The 18,012-nt window shown below is 45.1% G+C and overlaps 1 protein-coding gene across 4 annotated transcripts in view; it reads right to left on the bottom strand.

Annotated features, from left to right (window-relative positions):
• LOC135912252 (serine/threonine-protein phosphatase 2A 56 kDa regulatory subunit epsilon isoform-like) overlaps window positions 1–18,012 on the bottom strand; it is a 61,653-nt gene that overhangs the window by 19,027 nt on the left and 24,614 nt on the right. For all 4 annotated transcript variants that reach the window (XM_070526963.1, XM_065444645.2, XM_070526962.1 and 1 more), the window contains exons 3-6: window positions 16,414–16,515; window positions 15,537–15,629; window positions 11,373–11,672; window positions 5,955–6,008 (exon numbers count right to left, since the gene is read on the bottom strand). In XM_070526963.1, coding sequence (XP_070383064.1) covers window positions 5,955–6,008; window positions 11,373–11,672; window positions 15,537–15,629; window positions 16,414–16,515 — 549 coding nt within the window. The remainder of the gene's footprint in view (window positions 1–5,954; window positions 6,009–11,372; window positions 11,673–15,536; window positions 15,630–16,413; window positions 16,516–18,012) is intronic.

The following is an 18,012-nucleotide window of genomic DNA, read 5'->3' as shown; positions in this document are numbered from 1 at the left end:
GCTGCTATTATTAGCTGCCAGAATTTAAATTTTCGTACCTATTGATCACCACCAGCGGTTACTTCTGCCAACAAATTTAATTTTTCAGAACAAAACAAATATCGGATCTCTTCCACAAAACAACCCTTAACTGCACGCTGCATCATAAATGACAGTAATTATTGCTTGCCTCAGAGAACCAACTGTATACCTCTATCAAAACGTCACAATAGGACAATAACAGTAAGCAAACACCCCGATATCATTTTGTGCATGGAAATCAAGTGCATAAACTGTGAAAAACAACTATTTATTAAAAATGTTTTTGCGCATTGTGTGATTAGCCATACCTTTCTTTTTCAAGAAAAAACAATTTGCAGAATTACAGTTGTGATATATTTCACTGCCCCAGAGTACACTGATTCCTGCTGAATGTGAAGGATTTTCTTTCTTTTCGGTTCTGTTATGCTAGAGGTAGTTCTTCTATTTATTTAAAAATACGCTACAGGCCACTACAGCCATCTTGTAAGGGAGGGGGATGAACAGGTACAAAAATAATATAAGAACGCAAAGACTGCACCAGTTTCGAGATCATTTTCAAAGCGTCCAACGAACTGCATTGGCGTTCCACTCGCTTCTTTTTTTTAAAAGAAAACGCTGTTTTAGTCATTGAAGCACAAAAGTAACTGGAACACCAATGCATTTCGAAGAACGCTTTGCAAATTAATACCTCGAAACTGGTGTAGTACTGAGAATTCTTTAAAAGTGAATACACCTTGCGAACTCAGCAGCTATAATTCGTAGACAGAAATTGTGGCTGTAATGTTCATAATTACAAAGCTAATTTATTAAACTATGCTTATCATTTATTTAGGTATTCTGATTTCTCTAAGTAATGGCCACCTGATCAAATTGCCACAGGCAATTTTTAAAAATTTGATGCAGTTAAAAAAAGCACCCTTCATATAGTCGAAACCGTTTATAACAAACTCGGTAGTTCCGCTACTGTGCTCCCACTTCGGTCGCACTTCCGTGCTTCTGAACTTCACGCACTCTCTCCTTTTACAGCAACCGGGTGTGTAGTGTTCACTGTAATAGTACGGATTACAGCGCTTTTGAACATGTTCATTCTATCTGAAGGCAGTTTCAATAAGCAGGGTTGGAATATTGTAAATGTTATGAAATGTGGTCATTATAACCAACAGATTGCATTGGCAGATCAAGGACTGTTCATGTGTATACAGTGGATCTCGATAAATGGTAGTCACTTAAACGGAACTGTCAGTTAAAGGGACACTAAAGGCAACCCCTAAGTTGGCCTGTACTGTTTAAATGCCATTCCAGAAAACATCGTAACGCTTGTTTCGTGCCAAGAAAAGACAGATTACGAGAAAATGGTATCTGAAGAGTCCGAATACCTCTTTTTGAAATTCAAATCTCCTGCCGCCCAACCGGGAAAGTGGTGACGTTGCATATGCCACCCCCACTCTCTGAGGTACTGAGCCAAGACAGAGTGGCGGATTCACCACTGCAGCTGCTTTTTGGTCAAGTGGCATAGACCGTTCGGGCATCCCGCAACATCACATGAAAGTTGAATTATCTGCTACTTGCCATCTGTGCGAGTTTTGCGAGCCAGAAAAACTAGCACAGCACTACGAGATAACTACTGAAACACGAAAGCGTGGGCAGCGCAGAGTTGAGAGCAAACGAAATCATTCAACCGCCCGCATCGTTGTCAAGGGTAACTTCAATGAGTACTTTTGTCTAAAATGAAATAGAACTGGACAAGTAGCATTTTATTTCATGTTATAATACAATACAAGGATGTTTTGTGCAACGAGTAGTTGAGTACTAGTGACAGAATTTAACTGAGGAGTGCTTTCATCATCGGAAAAGTACTTGAATGTCCCAGGCTCTCTAATCATGTCCTGCATTTACCTCAATTTCTCGGTTCGCAATAATATTGACGCCTTGGAGGTTCTCGAGCACTAATCTATCACTTTAGCTTGACTTAATATTTGCCTCTAGTGTCCCTTCAAACAGAGTACCATCCTCATGCTTGGTTCGCTTTGTATTCATGCAATGTTCTCCGCAATGCCTCTCAGTAAATGGAACACCTAATAAATGGAACCAATTTCCCTGGTCCCATGAACTTCTGTTTAAAGCTGTTTAAAGAGAGTTCTGTCTGTGTGTGTGTGTGTGTGTGTGTGCGTGTGCGCGCGCGCGCGCACCTACGTTGTGCGTATATTCATATATTGTAACGGTGTTCAGGAATACAGGTTAACAAAACAGTATTTATTAAGGGCGAACCTGTGCCCACAACTAAAAGTCACTGCGGTTGTGAAGAATCCCCAGCAGTCGCGTTCTCAAGCTGGCGTCGAACCGTCTTCTTTCTTCTCTCATGATACCTCGTGCGCATGGCGCATACAAGTCGGGTCCAAACGGCTACTCGTGCCATGAAGATCGCTGCATGTTGTTGGTGAACACCGCTGTACAGCGTGCAGTGTCCAATACAAAGGGTGTGCAACTTGAATGTGACCAAGTTGTCGCGGCATTATGTTCCTCCTTACCGCATCGACTCGATGCACGAGAGGAAGTAGGGCTTCCTGTAAGTTCTCGCCGTTTTGTTTTTTTCGTGACCTCTCGTGGTAGGGTTTCATGCGGACAACATCTTGGGCTCTTGTGTCCAGAGGATTTCACTTCATAAGTGACGTCGCTTATACAACGAAGTATTTCGTAAGGGCCGAAGTATCGGCAGAGAAGCTTTTCAGACAGTCCACGGTGTCGCACTGGGGTCCATAACCACACCTAGTCACCGAGCTGATAATGAGCTTCCCTACGTTGCTGGTTGTATACCGGCTGGAGTCGATACGTTGTTGGCAGCGTATTTGGTACTTTCCCATCTGTCGTGCCTCCTCGGCTCTTTGCAAGAAATCATCTAGGTCAGATGAGTTATTGTTTTCTTCATCTAATGGCAACACAGCATACGAAGTTGTGGTTACTGCTTGGCTGAATACAAGTTCAAACGCGGTGACTCGTGTTGTTTCTTAAATGGCCGTATTATATGCGAAGGTGATGTAGGGCAAAAGCTTGCCACTCTTTTAAACAGTTTCAACCAGTCTTCTACAGGTTAACACAGGTTAACAAAACAACAACATTTATTAAGGGCGAACCTGTGCCCACAACTAACAGTCACTGCAGTCTTGCAGAATCCCTGGCAGTCGCGTTCTCAAGCTGGCGTCAAACCATCTTCTTTCTTCTCTCATGATACCTCGTGCGCAGGGCGCATGCAAGCCGGGTCCAACTGGCTACTCGTGACACGAAGATTGCTGCCCGTTACTGAACAACACCGCTGAACGGTGTGCAGTGTCCAATACGAAGGGCACGCAACTTGAACGTGACCAAGTTGTCGTGGCATTATATATACAGTCAAACCCACTTATAATGACCCCAGATATAATGATTTATCGGCTATAACGACCACATTTCCGTATAACGATTTATTGGCATAACGACCACATTTCTGTGCAATCTCGATTTTCCAACCCTGCCTGAGGCAAACGGCTTCCAGATATAACAAGCATATTCTTAAAATCAACATTCTGTTATAACAAACATTGCGAATCCAGTCACGACAACAAGAACTGCATGCACGGCCGCATGGGTGCCCCGCTCCAATCCAATCACAGAGATGACACAGCCTTTGAGACGAGCGAGCAACCACTGCGCGCAGATTTCGGAAGCCGCGACGAAGGTCACGCGCCTTCTAGTCATGCTTCCAGGGTGGAGGCACACAGCATAAACCGCATGGCGCAGGGCGTGCACTGGTGCGGGCAACCGTGCGATATCGGATGCTACAATGACGTCACCCTCGTTCTTACGCAATTGTCTGCCCGGTGCCCCTCACATTACGCCTGTTTCAATGATTTTGAACGACCATCTGTCATTCCACCATAGGAACAACACGGGCCTGCTCAAGCATTCAATTCGACGCAGGCCATGTCCGCGAGAATGGTGCATCACAAACTGCTGTCAGGCAATGTTGCAAAGGTTCGGCGGTTACTACGCCGTTATCAGAAGATCACTGTTTGGTGATGCTTCTTTTATGTGTTGCCGATATTTCATAACTGTTTATGGTAGCGCTTCACCTTTCAAAAATTGAAATTGTTTCACCTGAAGTGATACAGATACAGTCAAACCTCAAAATAATGAAGTGGATAAAATCCACAATTTGCTTCGTTATGTATAAATTCCGTTGTATTGAAATTTGACCTTTTTAGTAAATAAATAATTCAACTATTTGAACATCTGCGTCCGCAGAAGTTTACATTTATTGCCTCAGCATTCCTTTGCTGCAAAAGCAAAATTTCGTTATATTGAAATTGCACACAAACACACTTCGTTATACTGAGGTTCTACGGACAAGAGGATATGAAAGTTTAAATACTTTCATTCAGAATTTCGTTATATTGAAGTTTGTTACATCGAGGTCTAACTAACATAATTTTACGGCTCTTGTGTGGCTGAGGCGCAGCCGTAATGCCTCGACCACAATGCCAGAGACCTTCACAGGATGGTGACATGCCGCAGCAGTTTCCAAAGTTTATGTCTTCGGACCAACTACAACACTTCACTCTCATGTGCAGAATAAGGTCATGTCCCACTGGTAATAAAATACAGCAAAAGCCCTCGAATAAAAGATGGCCAATACGCATGTAGTTTCAAAATGACAGGTGGTCGGAATTGGGCACCATTTTGAAAGAGCTATACGACACCGCATTTCATACTTTCATGGACGTTTCTAATGGACGTTTGCACGAGGTCTGGGAACACACTGGGAACAAAATTGACACTGAAAATCTGGTTTCCGGACCAAAGTGCTGCCGAATTTATAACTGCTGATGACAGTTTCAGTTCAATTAACTTTGTAAGCGTTTTTAAGGGCAAGTTCATGTATAACGAACTACTGATATATCGACCACTTTTCGTGGAACTATCGAGTTCGTTATAAACAGGTCCAACTATATATATATATATATATATATATATAAGGCGAGTAATGCACAATATGCATCATAAGTGGCTAACATGAAACTATGTTACAATAAACGCAAGAAGCAGCATTGTGAAGAGTCAACAGGAAAAAAGAAGGAAAAAATTACGCCATCATCATGCAACACTTATCAAACAATAAAACAAAACAGGACAGTGAACACAAGGCAAGAGAATCCTGTCTCAGGAAAAGAACATTGCAGTAGGCCAATGAACAGTAAACAAACATGCTGGTATCTTTGTGCAACAACTGAACTGTATAAATTGTGCATCATATATGATACACCATGTAGTAAGGAGTTAAAACGTGTTTCCCAACCTTCACACAGGCTAAGTGTAAACATGCTATGTGCCAGAAGCATGCGGCAAGGAGTTTGTGCAACTTTGAATATACGTACATAACGCTACCTGCATGCCGCCATTGCTGTTCCACATGCAATGCTAGCGACCGGGGAAGGCACTAGTTGGTGAAACATCATAGCTAGGCGCTCCGTTCCGTAAGGTATCTAAAATAAGGTTCCAAACGTGACCCCCACACTACCTGTCCCTTGTTTTGCCATGTTGCAATCTTTATGACCAGCTTACTAGAATCGAACCCCAGCCATGAGAATGTGGCTGATGGCAGCGCCGGGAATTGGACCCACGACCTCACATCATCAATGTCACTAGACACAATTTACAGCAAAAACGGCACTTCTTTAGTATACTGGCTGTGACCTACACTACCCGTTAAATTACGGGGCTCAACTTCCCAAAGCAATTCACAGCCTTGTGAAAGACTGTGTAGTTGTGGGCCACAAGTTAATTTCAGACCACCTGAGCTTTTTCAGGCAGTCTTCAAGAATAAAGAAAAGGGTGGGGGGGGGCGAGCGCAGAGCTGTGTCAAGAGTGTGCTACGAGTAGGGTGGCAATCTTGTACTCACTTGTTCCGTGAGCGTAGCGTCCTTTTCGAGGAATTGTACCACACAGTACGCCAGCTGCAAGCAAAGAAACGAGAAAACATCAATGACATGCCTCATTTGTCAACAAACATCGTGTCATGCTGCATTGGCAGTTTACCATTTCTGAGCAGCCGCTATTACACCGCGTTACACTCTATTACACTGACCAGGCCAAAAAGCGAGTGCATAAACGGTCACAGTGCCATGATAAGGACTCAACAGGGGCCACCTAAATGCCAAAGTATTCCGGAGACAGAACTGTCTACAAGTGGACAGAAAAGTTCAACACTTTGCTCTGTACACATGCAGTTGCATGCAACCTGTTCCGTTTGTTTCAACCACAAACACATTTCAGTCCTTGTTGGTACAGGAAAATCAAATAAGACAAGTTCTCAGATTGAGCCCATATTTTGTGAAGTGCATGAAACTCACTAAAGAATTGAAAATTCCGAATCCATTCTATAGCTGTACACTTTCCGTGATATTTAAGATGCAAGAGAAGTGGTGCAACCAAGTTTTCAATGGACGAAATTAATTTCCACCTAAAGGGGATATGTGAGCATGTCTGAATAATCAGTTGCTGACTGTACAAAGCACCGTAAAAGCCAGAATATAAGTCGCTGTGAAATATAAGTTGCCCCTGGCTTTGTGGTGAATAAGACTGAAGAAGAGAAAAAAGTAGCTGATCCATAAGTCAGAATCTAGATACAGCAAAGCTTTGTGCGAGTGCATAAAGAGTCAAAACACGAGTTTGGGTTTATGGCCGCCACCACCACTGCTGCTGCGAAAGCGCGAAGACAAATGCCATCTGGTGGTGTTCCAATGGTGATAAAGATCATGGGGCATCCTAGCGTTTCCTTTCTTCTTTTTTTTTCTTTCCACCCAGGGGCACAGCCACCGTCACTGCTGCTGCAGAGGCAAGTGCCGTCTGGTGCTGGTGCAAGGAATCCAGCGGCAGTGACATCACACGCATCCCCTGCTGTGATTGGTTGGTCTATTCGGCAAGGGAACAGCCACACAGCAGCCACGATCATGAAAACCCAGCGAGGTTCGCAATACAAAGCTCCCCTTTTATCTATCAATAACTCATTCTGTGCCAGAGACAAAAGTCGTGCAGAAACTCCTTTGGGAGTTGTCTAAGTATGCGTAAGCATTGTGCCACTTGCTCATCTCCACACAGCCCGGTGTCATTATCAATGTTATCAAGCTCAATCCAGGGAGCACAAATGACAGCGCTTTGGTGACACCAACTGGTGTGGACAGCGCCGCAAGCTGCATTGATGATGCAAGCAAAGCACTGCATGTGGCGGCACCAGGTGCAGTGATGACGTTCCAATCATTATAATCATTATCGCTCTCTAGCACGTTATCAATCCCATCAAATCGTTACGAACCGTGACCAAACTTACTCGGCCGGCAACACCGTCACACGGAGCGTGCCTTGAAAGCAATCTGTGATGCCGACAAAAGTGCCAGCAGCCGATAGCTTCCTGCACTGTGTTCTTGCCGCTTAGTTAGCATTGGAGAGAGGCACGCGGGTCCGTATCTTGAAAGTGATCTGTGAAAGTGGCTGAGTGCGGCATGTGCCGAGAGCTCTGTGAGCACTTTGTTCTTGACGCTTCGTTGGCGTTGAAGCGAGATGCAGCACGAAGTTGAATTCGCTCAATGCTGCGGGCGCCATCTTGAAAGCTGCCGTCTTACGGGACGGACAGATGGACTGTTTTCTCATAGGGTAAGCACACAAATGCTTATGCAATAAACTTGCAGGTGAACTGTCAGTACCTTATTTACTCGCATAATGATCGCACTTTCTTGTAAAAAGAAAAATGATGCAAATTCAGGGGTGCGATCATTACGCGGGTTAAATTTCCCGCGAAAAGATCCTGCGTTTGCTGCGGAATGACAACAGGTCAACAAACAGGCAGCTGCCACTGTAACAGTGCGGGACACCAAAACAAATATGGCGGCCGGTGGGGCAAGCCAAACACCCCGAACGAGATTTTTTTTTCTTCTCGCGTGTACATTACATGCATTGAAACAGTTTCTTACGTATCAGTAATGAATAATACCGTTAATATAGGCAAGTTTACGGCAATAACGCAGCCATGTCCACTTTGAAGGGACAGAAACAGAGATGGGCGCGCTCAACTGCCAGTGACATAGAAACACATGGCGGGCATGCTGTGGAAACTGCGGCATTTGTCTTCTCTAGTATGCTAATATGACACGTTTCCAATAAGGGTGGGCTAATATCTTAGCCGTGTTACAAGTGTTGGCGTATGAATAAGGTACACTTCTGCCTCACCAAGGTAAAAAGGTACCAAACAGCGCCACTTGGGGAGACCCTCTCTCTCTCTGACGCCGAAAGAACATCTGCAGCGTTTAGAGGCGGTACTTGAGGCGCTCCCCTCCGCTAATCTCACACTAAAGCCAGAAAAGCGTCACTTCGGTTACGAAGAGCTGAAGTCTCTCGGGCATGTCGTGAACGCCGATGGCGTCCAGCCAAACTCGGACAAAACATCTGCTGTTGCTGCTTTTCCGACTCCTCGTGACAAACGTATCAGTGTAAACGTGGCTACTATCATTGCCGCTCACAATTTGTTGCATGCCCATGAGTGTAGACAAGAATCGAAAGGCGCCTTTTTCGTTGTTGTTGACCGCAACCATTATAAAGCCTACAAATAATAAAGCCAAGGCAAGTTTGGTTGTACCTTTCTTTTTTCAGGGAAGTGTGGAAAGTGGTGAAACAAATGAAATGGGGCATCTGCTTAAGAATGTTTGGTGCGTGCAGACCACTTGGTATGTCTTGAGTCGTTCGCGTAGCATTTGATAGCATTGGACAGATGGTAAGCACAGTCATTATTAGCTAGACTTGGCACACAACATATCGCTACGGCAAGTTCGGGGTGCGATAATTACACGGGAAAGAAAAAAAATCGAATTTTGACGGCAGAATTCAGGGGTGTGATCACTGCGCGAGTGCGATCATTATGCAAGTAAATGCGGTATTCTTGTCTGGGGACGGCCGTCAGTGCCTTTTGACACACCACAGCACATCATTGTCCTAGGCATTTGTTATGCAGGTATGGGCACGCTCAACAGTGTCATCATGCAATTAACGACACATACTGGGCACCCGAGGTGCACGTCGACAATCAGTACAGCTGATCTGTAGCCTGCTCTGGTGACTGTCTGTCCTTCACTCATTTTGATGGCCTCCTGTCGATAGCAGCTTTAAGTTTATCACGCTGCGTTTCAGGTGTTCGACGAGACCGCTCTTCAGCGCTGTCCCTTTGTCCCAGTGGATAGTTGTTCCTCTGCCGCACTCTTATTGCGAAGCACTAAACGCAATTCCACTTCTGTAGATGGCCTATTCAGTCGTGGAAGCAACGCACTTATGAGCAAATTAAACCACCTTTGCGATGAATTGGATCTACCATAGTTCTTCTGCCGCACTCTTATTGCAAAGCACTAAACGCTATTCCACTTCTGCAGATGGCCTTTTCAGTCGGGGAAGCAACGCACTTACGAGCAAATTCAACCTACTTTGTGATGAATTGGATCTACCATTATCAGGAGAAATCACGCCCAATGTTCCCTTGAAAATTTTGCCACAGCGTCTTCAAGTTCAGTATGAACAGCGTAGCGGTCGCGGAACAATGTTTTCAGTGAAAGCCGACAGCTGGAACCAGCCTGCTTTCTGTTTACAGGAACTAGAGAGCGCAGTGCTGCCACCCTCCCGTTCATTTCCATATACAGTGGAACCCCGTTCATACGTTTTTCACCGGACCGAGAAAAAAAAACTTAATAGCCGGGAAAACGCAACAGTGAAGAAAGCTCCGAAAATGAATGAAAAAAGTGCAGCTTCAACTATAGACAATTTATTTCCACAGAGTGCGCTTAGAACTTAAAAAAGTCTAGAATGGTGGCTTGCCGTTTCTTTCGTTCGCTAGAAATCGCCACACGTTTCTCAATAGCCTGGAAGGCCGCATTGCTCTCAGCGTCGCTGTGAGGTGCGACGTACCTGCGGAGGAGGTCCAGAGCCACGACGGCTTCTCCAAAGCTAGGATTCGGCAACTCCCCGGCATCATGCAGCTCGTGCTCCTCGTCGTCACCGCGCCACGGCAATGGCAACGGACGAAGGAATATCCGCGGGAAATTTTGCCCTCTATGGCGTAATCATGCTAACGTGATAACGATTGTTTAGTATTGCTGCGGAGCGCGCGTGTCCAAGCAGCCCGGTTGCGCGCAGCACGGCGTGGTTTCGTGAGAAATGTAAACAAGAGAGGAGAGCTGGCCCGATAGGCGGAGCAACGCCTACTTCCGGCTTCCTTCACAAAGAGTGATGTCAGGGCATCTCCTGAGTTTCTTTCCTCCGTGAGTCAACCCCACGGTGTAAGAATATACCATACAAGAATATACCATATTCTTGCCCCGTGGTCGACCCGTCCAACAAACCATGCGGTGACCGTAATCACAGTGATGACAGAGCATTTTTTCACGAATAGCCATCTAGTGGCGGCCTCTCGAACTGGCGTGCGGCTTCTTGCAGCCAGTTCCATAGCCAAGCCCGGCCAAGCCCGGTCAAAACTCGTCAAAAGCCAAAATGGCGGTTGGAGCGCGTTGCCTACTTTAGCCCAGGCGGGTTCGGGTGGCGACGCATCATGCGGGAACGTTTTCACAGCTACTACGTAACAGCAGGGTTCCTTATACATTGGATCCTATGGAAGCTATGCCGGGACCGGATGAAAACGACGTAGCAGCCGGGAAAACGCAGCAGTGAGGAACGTAACAGCGGGGTTCTACTGTATTTTATTGCATCGTTTTCAAAGCAGCACTAAAGTCAAGCCAAGAACCGCTAATTTTCAACCATGAGGCAGGGATAACACACGTTCGCACAGTGTTTACAAGAGTCATGTGTTTGCTACACCTGACTCTTCCTATGTTTCGGTTTTCTTTTTCCTTGTCTCACAGTGGCCCCACGACAACTGAAATTGTGTTTAAGACCACTCTACAAGAAGAGGGGTAACTTTACAGCTAGTTTGTCTGGAAAACAAAACACATACTACAAACAAACCTAAGAATGTGGACATGGGAACAGCCACTGCCGTAGCTCAATTGGTAGAGCAATGCAAGCTTAATGTAGTGGTTGTAGGTTTGTCCCACTGACAGCAAGTTGTTTTTATGCCCTTTCATTTCCCATTTGCCTTATTATTTCTACACTTCAATTAGAACTTAGATAAATTCCCTTACACTTTCCTTGGATTCATTAACTGTCTGCTTCGTATGGTTGCAACTAACAAAACCCGGGCCCATTGGTTCCCCTTTTCTTTCGACCTATGCACCGGTACTGCAACATTCCTCCAAAACTCGCCCCCAGGGGGCACCCCAACAACCCACCTGTGCATGGTATAGCCCGAGGCACTTGGGCTTGTGGAGCGGAATGAGCACCTTGACCAGGAACTGCTTGTGCTCAGCCTTGAGGGGCAGCGCAAAGCCGTTGATGATCGAGCCCAGAATCTCCAGCAGCTCGCCCACCCCGTTGAAGTGCTCTGTCTCGTAGATGAACCGCAGGAAGATGTTGTTGATCTGCTTGCGGATGAACGCCCGAAGACCCAGGAACTTGCCGTAGATCCGGTGCAGCACCGTCTTCAAAAAGTCCCGCTCCCGCGGGTCCTCACTGTCGAAGAGCTCTAGAAGCTGCGCACAAAAAAAGGCACCAAGTGAGAGGTGGCGGAATTCCTGGCTGCAGCCTCAGCCACACTTTTCTTCCGCACAGAAAAGACATCGTTTTAAAGGGGAAACGATTTGATCGTAAAACATAAAAAGAACACTTCACTTTAAAACTTGGTACATCCCCACAACGTTATAGCTTCAGATAGCTTCTTCGTCCAGAGGTGGTGCATTTGTCCATTATTCTTCAAAAAAAACTTTAAAAGTGAACCTTTTGCAGATGCGATTACTGCGTCTTGATTTGCAGATTTATAGTAGAGCGATACAGACGCTTTTTCATGGTTATTGTGGTGCTTTAGTGATGATAAAGAATCAAGCAGTGTCAAAACTTTTTATAGGGAGATATTGTGCGAAGAAAAACAAGCAGCACTCAAATCCCAATGAAAGCAGTGTACGCAGTTGCCAGTCACCAAATCTGAACTTGTGGTCAAGTTCAACTGCTATTTATACATGTCTCCCCATACATTTCAGAGTGATCTCTAGCGCTCACATACATTCGAGAATGTATAACACTGTTGTCATCACATGCGCAGTCTAATTACACATGATCTCGGTACAAATTCAGACACAACATTCAAGAAATGCTGCGCACAGTAGGCATTTCTTGTGCCGCACGAGAAATACTGGATGATCCATTTAAAAACATTCACCGGCAGAAACAAAACAATGTCCACATGACAATATACATATTTTATTATTTCACTGAAGCACCAGGATGGAAACGTAAAGAGCAGCTCTGCTGGAGACATCTGGCGACGTGCTCACACAAGAACGTGCTAAAGCGTTCGTCTGCTACACGAGACATTGTGATCAGTGGAAGAGTTAATGTTAAGAAGTTTGCATCGAAAACTTTTAAGCCAGAGGGGAACACAACTGCAAGATGTGATAAGAACCCTGCATGCTTAGGTGGGCAGAGTCGCCACAAGCTGTTGCCATAACTAGGGTGGTTGCTTGGGCTAGTTGGTAATGTGTATGTCAGAGCTGTGTATGTCGTCTATCGCTGTCCTTGTCCTTCGCATTGTACGTTATTTTTGTTGCCATAAGCACTGCTGTTTGTAGCTCAATCCTAGTATGCTGCTAAAGCACAGCAATTCTAAACCTTCATGGCGGCTAAAATGCTCAGACGACTTTCAGCAAACGAAAGCTCAACAACAGAGTCATAATAAGGGCCCAGCTTTAGCACATCACTGAATAAGAACTTTGCAGTCGTACTTTCACTATAACCTGCCGCGGCGGCACAGCAAAATGCAAAAGCACTTGTGTACTTAAATTCAGGGGCATGTTCAGGTGACCCCACCATGTCTAGCCATTTTGAGCTGACAAGCGCAGAGCATACACTGCACAATAATAATCGTGTCTGCAAAGTATTGCATCGCTATGTGCTGCGGAAAGATCTGAAATTTCAATCTTAATGCCGTTTCCCACTTCACTCGCGGCGAATCCGCCCGGAGAGGGACGATGACCTAGTCGGGCTCATGTGCCTATGTAACCGTGTCCGCAGTGTGACATTGCTCATGATGACACGACTTAGAGATTTATTCAAGACAACATCTGTTATCTGTGTGATCTGTTGCTTGAATTGGCGAATTGAAGTTTGGAGAAATAATGAAACACGCAAACAGAGTGTCTGCATGTTTTCTGTTTCACTTCGCACCGAAGCAAGAGAGATGCACTTCCGCTTCGTCTGCTGGTTCCCACGGTCGTGTGGTCACGTGAGCAGGTACCGAAACTATGCCATTTTCTACAGTGTTCCAGAGCGTTATCATGCTCTGCGATCCGCTTGTTCTGCCTCAGTATTCGTGTAGCACTGAATTATACCGCTAGTCATGTTTCCTTGTGCACAGCGTGCAAAATCGTGTGCTGTGCGAACGAGACAACAGCTCGCGTGCGGTCAGCGGAAATGCAGTAGCGCAGGAAACAAAAAAAAAGAGAGGAGAAAAAGAATGAAGGCGGGGCCTGTGACTTATGCATCACACGATCCTCGAGGTCTGGTATGGGAGAACGCGGGGAAGGAATTTCGCTTGCAAAGGCTAAACGGGGCTAGTGGAGAGGGTGTCTAGCTGGGCAGGGGAACCTGCTTGCTGAAACAATGGGTTTGCAGCACTGAAATATTTCTATCTCCGCTATTAATGAGCCAATTTGAAAACTTGTTGTGACAGAACACTCTCTAGAGGACACATAACTTCCAGCATGAAACCAAAATTTGCTATGGGTCCTGGTGAGGGGCCCTTTAAGTACCCCAGATCATCAAGAAAAATCTGGAGTGCCCCCAATATGACATCCCGTATCAGATTGTTGTTTGGCATGTAACACCCCAGAAGCCAACTAATTTTGTTTCGCTCTCATTATAACCTGCATGCTGCAAACACTAGTCTGCAAAAAAGATACAGCTACATATACAGTTGCCAACTTAAAATTTTGGACTTGGAGGAGAACACTTAGAAGACTGAACATACAAATTTGCCAGAAGTGTTTTTATTCCGCTAGCGGCCAGGAAAGCATCGATGTGTTGCTGCATTCATGTACATTCGCGCATGACATGCTCAGTCTGGATTTTGACCAACGTCATGTCGTTGCTTGAGACCAAGTACAATCAGTGCTTGCACTAAATATCTGCCCTTAGCAACTAGCAACAGTGCTTGACCACACTTTATTAGCCCGATTATCTCACGTTTCTCCACAAATGTTGTTGTCTGGCATTTAGCTTGTATCACCATTGGCATTGGAGCAGACATTGAGGCTGTAGTTCAGGCAGGTACCCAGGGGGGGGGCAACAGCCAAACAGGAAGGAAAAGCAAAAATTAACAAACTTAACAATTTTTTGTGAAAATATTTATGACTGAACATCTTTTTATATAAAAAGTATGTAGAGAAAACGCCGCTGGAAGTGGAGAATGATTCCGTGTGCTTTGAATGACGCTTCTACAGTTATCAGTCAAGCCGCCTGACGTAGCCACTCCTCGGCTATACTTATGTGGGTGCTTTTCTAACCTTCTGCGGTGGGCGCAGTACGTCTAGAACCGCAAGGTCCTGCGCTCTATGTGGCTGTACGGGACTGGCATATCTGTCCCTACCTGTGTATCTGTCCCTACCTGCGTACCTGTGAGATACACCTTACTTCATTTCTCTTTTGCGGGTTCTTTATGACGAACGGTGGGCATTATTCGTAATTGTACTAATAAATGTACCCCCTCTCCCCCTTCTACTGCATAGAAAAGTTACCTTGGGTTTGACCCCACCGAAAAAAAAATAAAATTTTGGGGTACGTGCCTGCTGTAGTATGTACGATTCTAAGCTGCTTGACGATTGCGAGTGATAAAAAACTTGCAACAGACAATGAAAGCGCTCAAACTGTATTGCTACATAGCATGTCAAGGATCAAATGCCAGACAAAGAGAACATGTATGACAAACTGCCAAATGCTGCCTTTACGACTTAGCAGCTAGACTTGGCTTTTTCTTATGGTTGGAGCACAGTATGACTATTGAATCGGCTAAGCTTTGCTACTTTTGTTTTCAAGAAGATGATGTATTAAAGTAAAAAACATCGCTCTTTCTGCTAGACTCTATCATGGAAATAGCATGTGATGTGAATTCAGGGTCTGAAATATTAAATGGCGCACTGCAAGTTCCCCAAAATATCAGCTGCTTGCAATACACCCGAGTCTTCGAGATGTGCAGTGCAGCTATGAAGCTGTACAAATAAATGAGCTCATCCGAATTATCGGTCGGCGGCTATGAATGAAGGAGGCCAAAAGAAGGAGAAAGTAGCGAACATCGCTACTTGAATATGCTAGTGAATATGCGAGGCAAAACAGAGTCAACCACTCACCTGTAAAACGAACTTCTGGTCTATGACTCGCTTTCCGTGTGCTGGCTGGAAGTCCGGAGACTCCAAAAACCGCAAGAAAAACTCGTACACAAGCTGCATCAGGAAGCGGAAAAAGAAAAAAAAGAGAAGATAGGACATGATTTTGAGAAAGACAGGCTGTAAGGTTACTTCAGGACAAGTTCACTCCAAATGGCTCACCACACCTGCAAGAGCTACAAAACATGGCTCCTTTCACCTACGGAGCACTCTGCTAACTTAACGCAACCATTTGGTTGCCATACTGCAGGCAGCTATCAATGTTTTGTGTTACTTCAAAGAGAGCATCACAGCAGAAAGTGAATCTGGCTTACAAACTGGGAGTGTGTTGCAGGCACAACAGTGCACTGTCAAGCAAGACGGAACTAGTTCTGAACAGGCAGAAGCACTACAAACATAACTGCAACAACCATACAGGTGCTTTGACACAAGGTCAGCTTGAACCTTCAAATAGTTGCCTTACTGACGCCTGCACTGCGCCCCCGCCATGCAATCTGCTAGCCTCCTGGTTAGCTCAGATCGTAGAACGACCAACCCAGAAAAGAGTTGTTGTCAAGTTCAATCCCCGCATAGTTTTTGACTCAAATTGCTAGAAAAAAGCTCTCTGGCATTGCAATTGTTCAGCTACCATGAAATCAACAATTAGTGCTTGGCTTTGTCTAATCTTCATGCTTGCAGCTTCAGGCATTATTGTCGCTTTGTTCCCTGCGGTTCTGCTTTTATTAGTCGAAGTGTGAGCTCGAGCTTCAGGCTTCCCCTGCCTGCACGGCCCCCCCTCCCTGACCCCTCTGCTGCTGATATGAATGACGACATTGTAACACAGTGTCCCAAATTCCATTACCTGCAAATGTGGCCAGGAGGCCTCTAACGTGGGGTCATCTTCTTCAGGATCAAAATCTGGGTTTTCGCTTGGAGGTAGTGTCCGAAAGAGGTTCGAAGAGATCTGCAACGACAGAGAAAATGCAAAGCTTGATGCATGACATGGATGTCCAGCACCTGCTTAAAAGACAGAGTAGAGCGATGGTTGTCATTTTCAGTCGGCTGGCATTCGAGCACAGCTGTGGAGAACAAGTGACAATCCAGACCCAACTGCGATGTCCTGACTCAAGCTTACTACAAGATGCCACAAAAGCAGTATGCCCCTCCTAGATGCTGTGTGCCCAATTGTGCATGCCGAAATAGTCCATCAAAAACAAGAACACTGAGGACCTTACTGACATTTAAAATGTGTCACACGCACCTTGAAATACTTCCGATTCAACCTAGCAGTGCTGTAAATTTGACTGATAAGTGTAAAGTGTTAGTAATACGAGTTGGAAAGTAAATTTCTGTGCATATGAGCTGTTGGTGCCAGTATCTCATCCGGTGCCGATTCACTTCTATCATTGTTTCTCAGAAGGTTTTGTGCATATGAGGCATATTTTTTAAGTGGATAGATAGGCTCATTACAAGTATGCTAGACATCAAATAGTTCTGTTCTCACATCTGATGTTCCTCTACATAGTTTTCACATGGAGTCCACGTTCAACAATTTTGAAAAACACACTGCAGAATTTAAAATGCTTAATACTGTCACGTGGTGGTGACGTTGAAGAACGCAGTAGCAATACTGTGAAAGACGAAACTAACTTTTATTGGGCAAACTTGTGCCCACAAAAACAGGCTACACTTATAGTGCAACGATAGCGGCAAATACAGTCGGCGATCGGCAAAAATCTGATCAGCCGGTCAAGTGCGTCGGCTTTTATAGATAAGTCGTCGAATGTTCCAGAGCAACCGCTGGGACCTGCGTGCCTTCCACAAAGTTCTACACCATTTGCGTCGCGCATACATGCAATCAGATTACACAAGGTTCGGCGACAACAGACAGAGGATAGAAGCATTGATAACATTCTAGAAACTTCCGATACATGTAGACGCGTCCTGTGCTGAGCGATAACATTTCTTAGACGTTAAAAGCGCTCACCCGTAAAAGATAAATGAGTTCACGTGTCAATACGCTCTGCAGCTGTACACTTCTCATCACCTGAAGATGCAGGAATTTATTAGGTCAAACTAAATTTTCAACAAATAGAATTAATTAGTGCCTGGAGAGAACACTGCCGAGAAACTCGCACTTCCCATCAAAACCTCAATACTACTTGGAAAGAATGTGTCAAGACTGTACGTCTCTCCAGTCTCATAAATGGCTACAAAAAAAAAAAATTTGCAGCAAACAGCATTGTCAACCTATCCAGGGCCATCAGCCACTGTACAACTGAACATTGTAATTTCAGCATATGCGCTACTTTTCAAAACGAAAGGGACACAGACAGAGACAACGCACGCACTGAAACGGATCATCATTGGCATGTCCTTCATATGCCTGTTTGCCTTTTATCTCACAAAAGTAACCTATCTACCAAAATTATCACTTCCCAACTAACCTACTCCGCAGCAT

Source organism: Dermacentor albipictus, chromosome 10 (genome assembly GCF_038994185.2).
Source record: "Dermacentor albipictus isolate Rhodes 1998 colony chromosome 10, USDA_Dalb.pri_finalv2, whole genome shotgun sequence".
NCBI classification, from domain to species: domain Eukaryota; kingdom Metazoa; phylum Arthropoda; class Arachnida; order Ixodida; family Ixodidae; genus Dermacentor; species Dermacentor albipictus.
The sequence above is the reverse complement of the archived record's forward strand: the minus strand, read 5'-3'. Positions and strand labels throughout refer to the sequence as shown.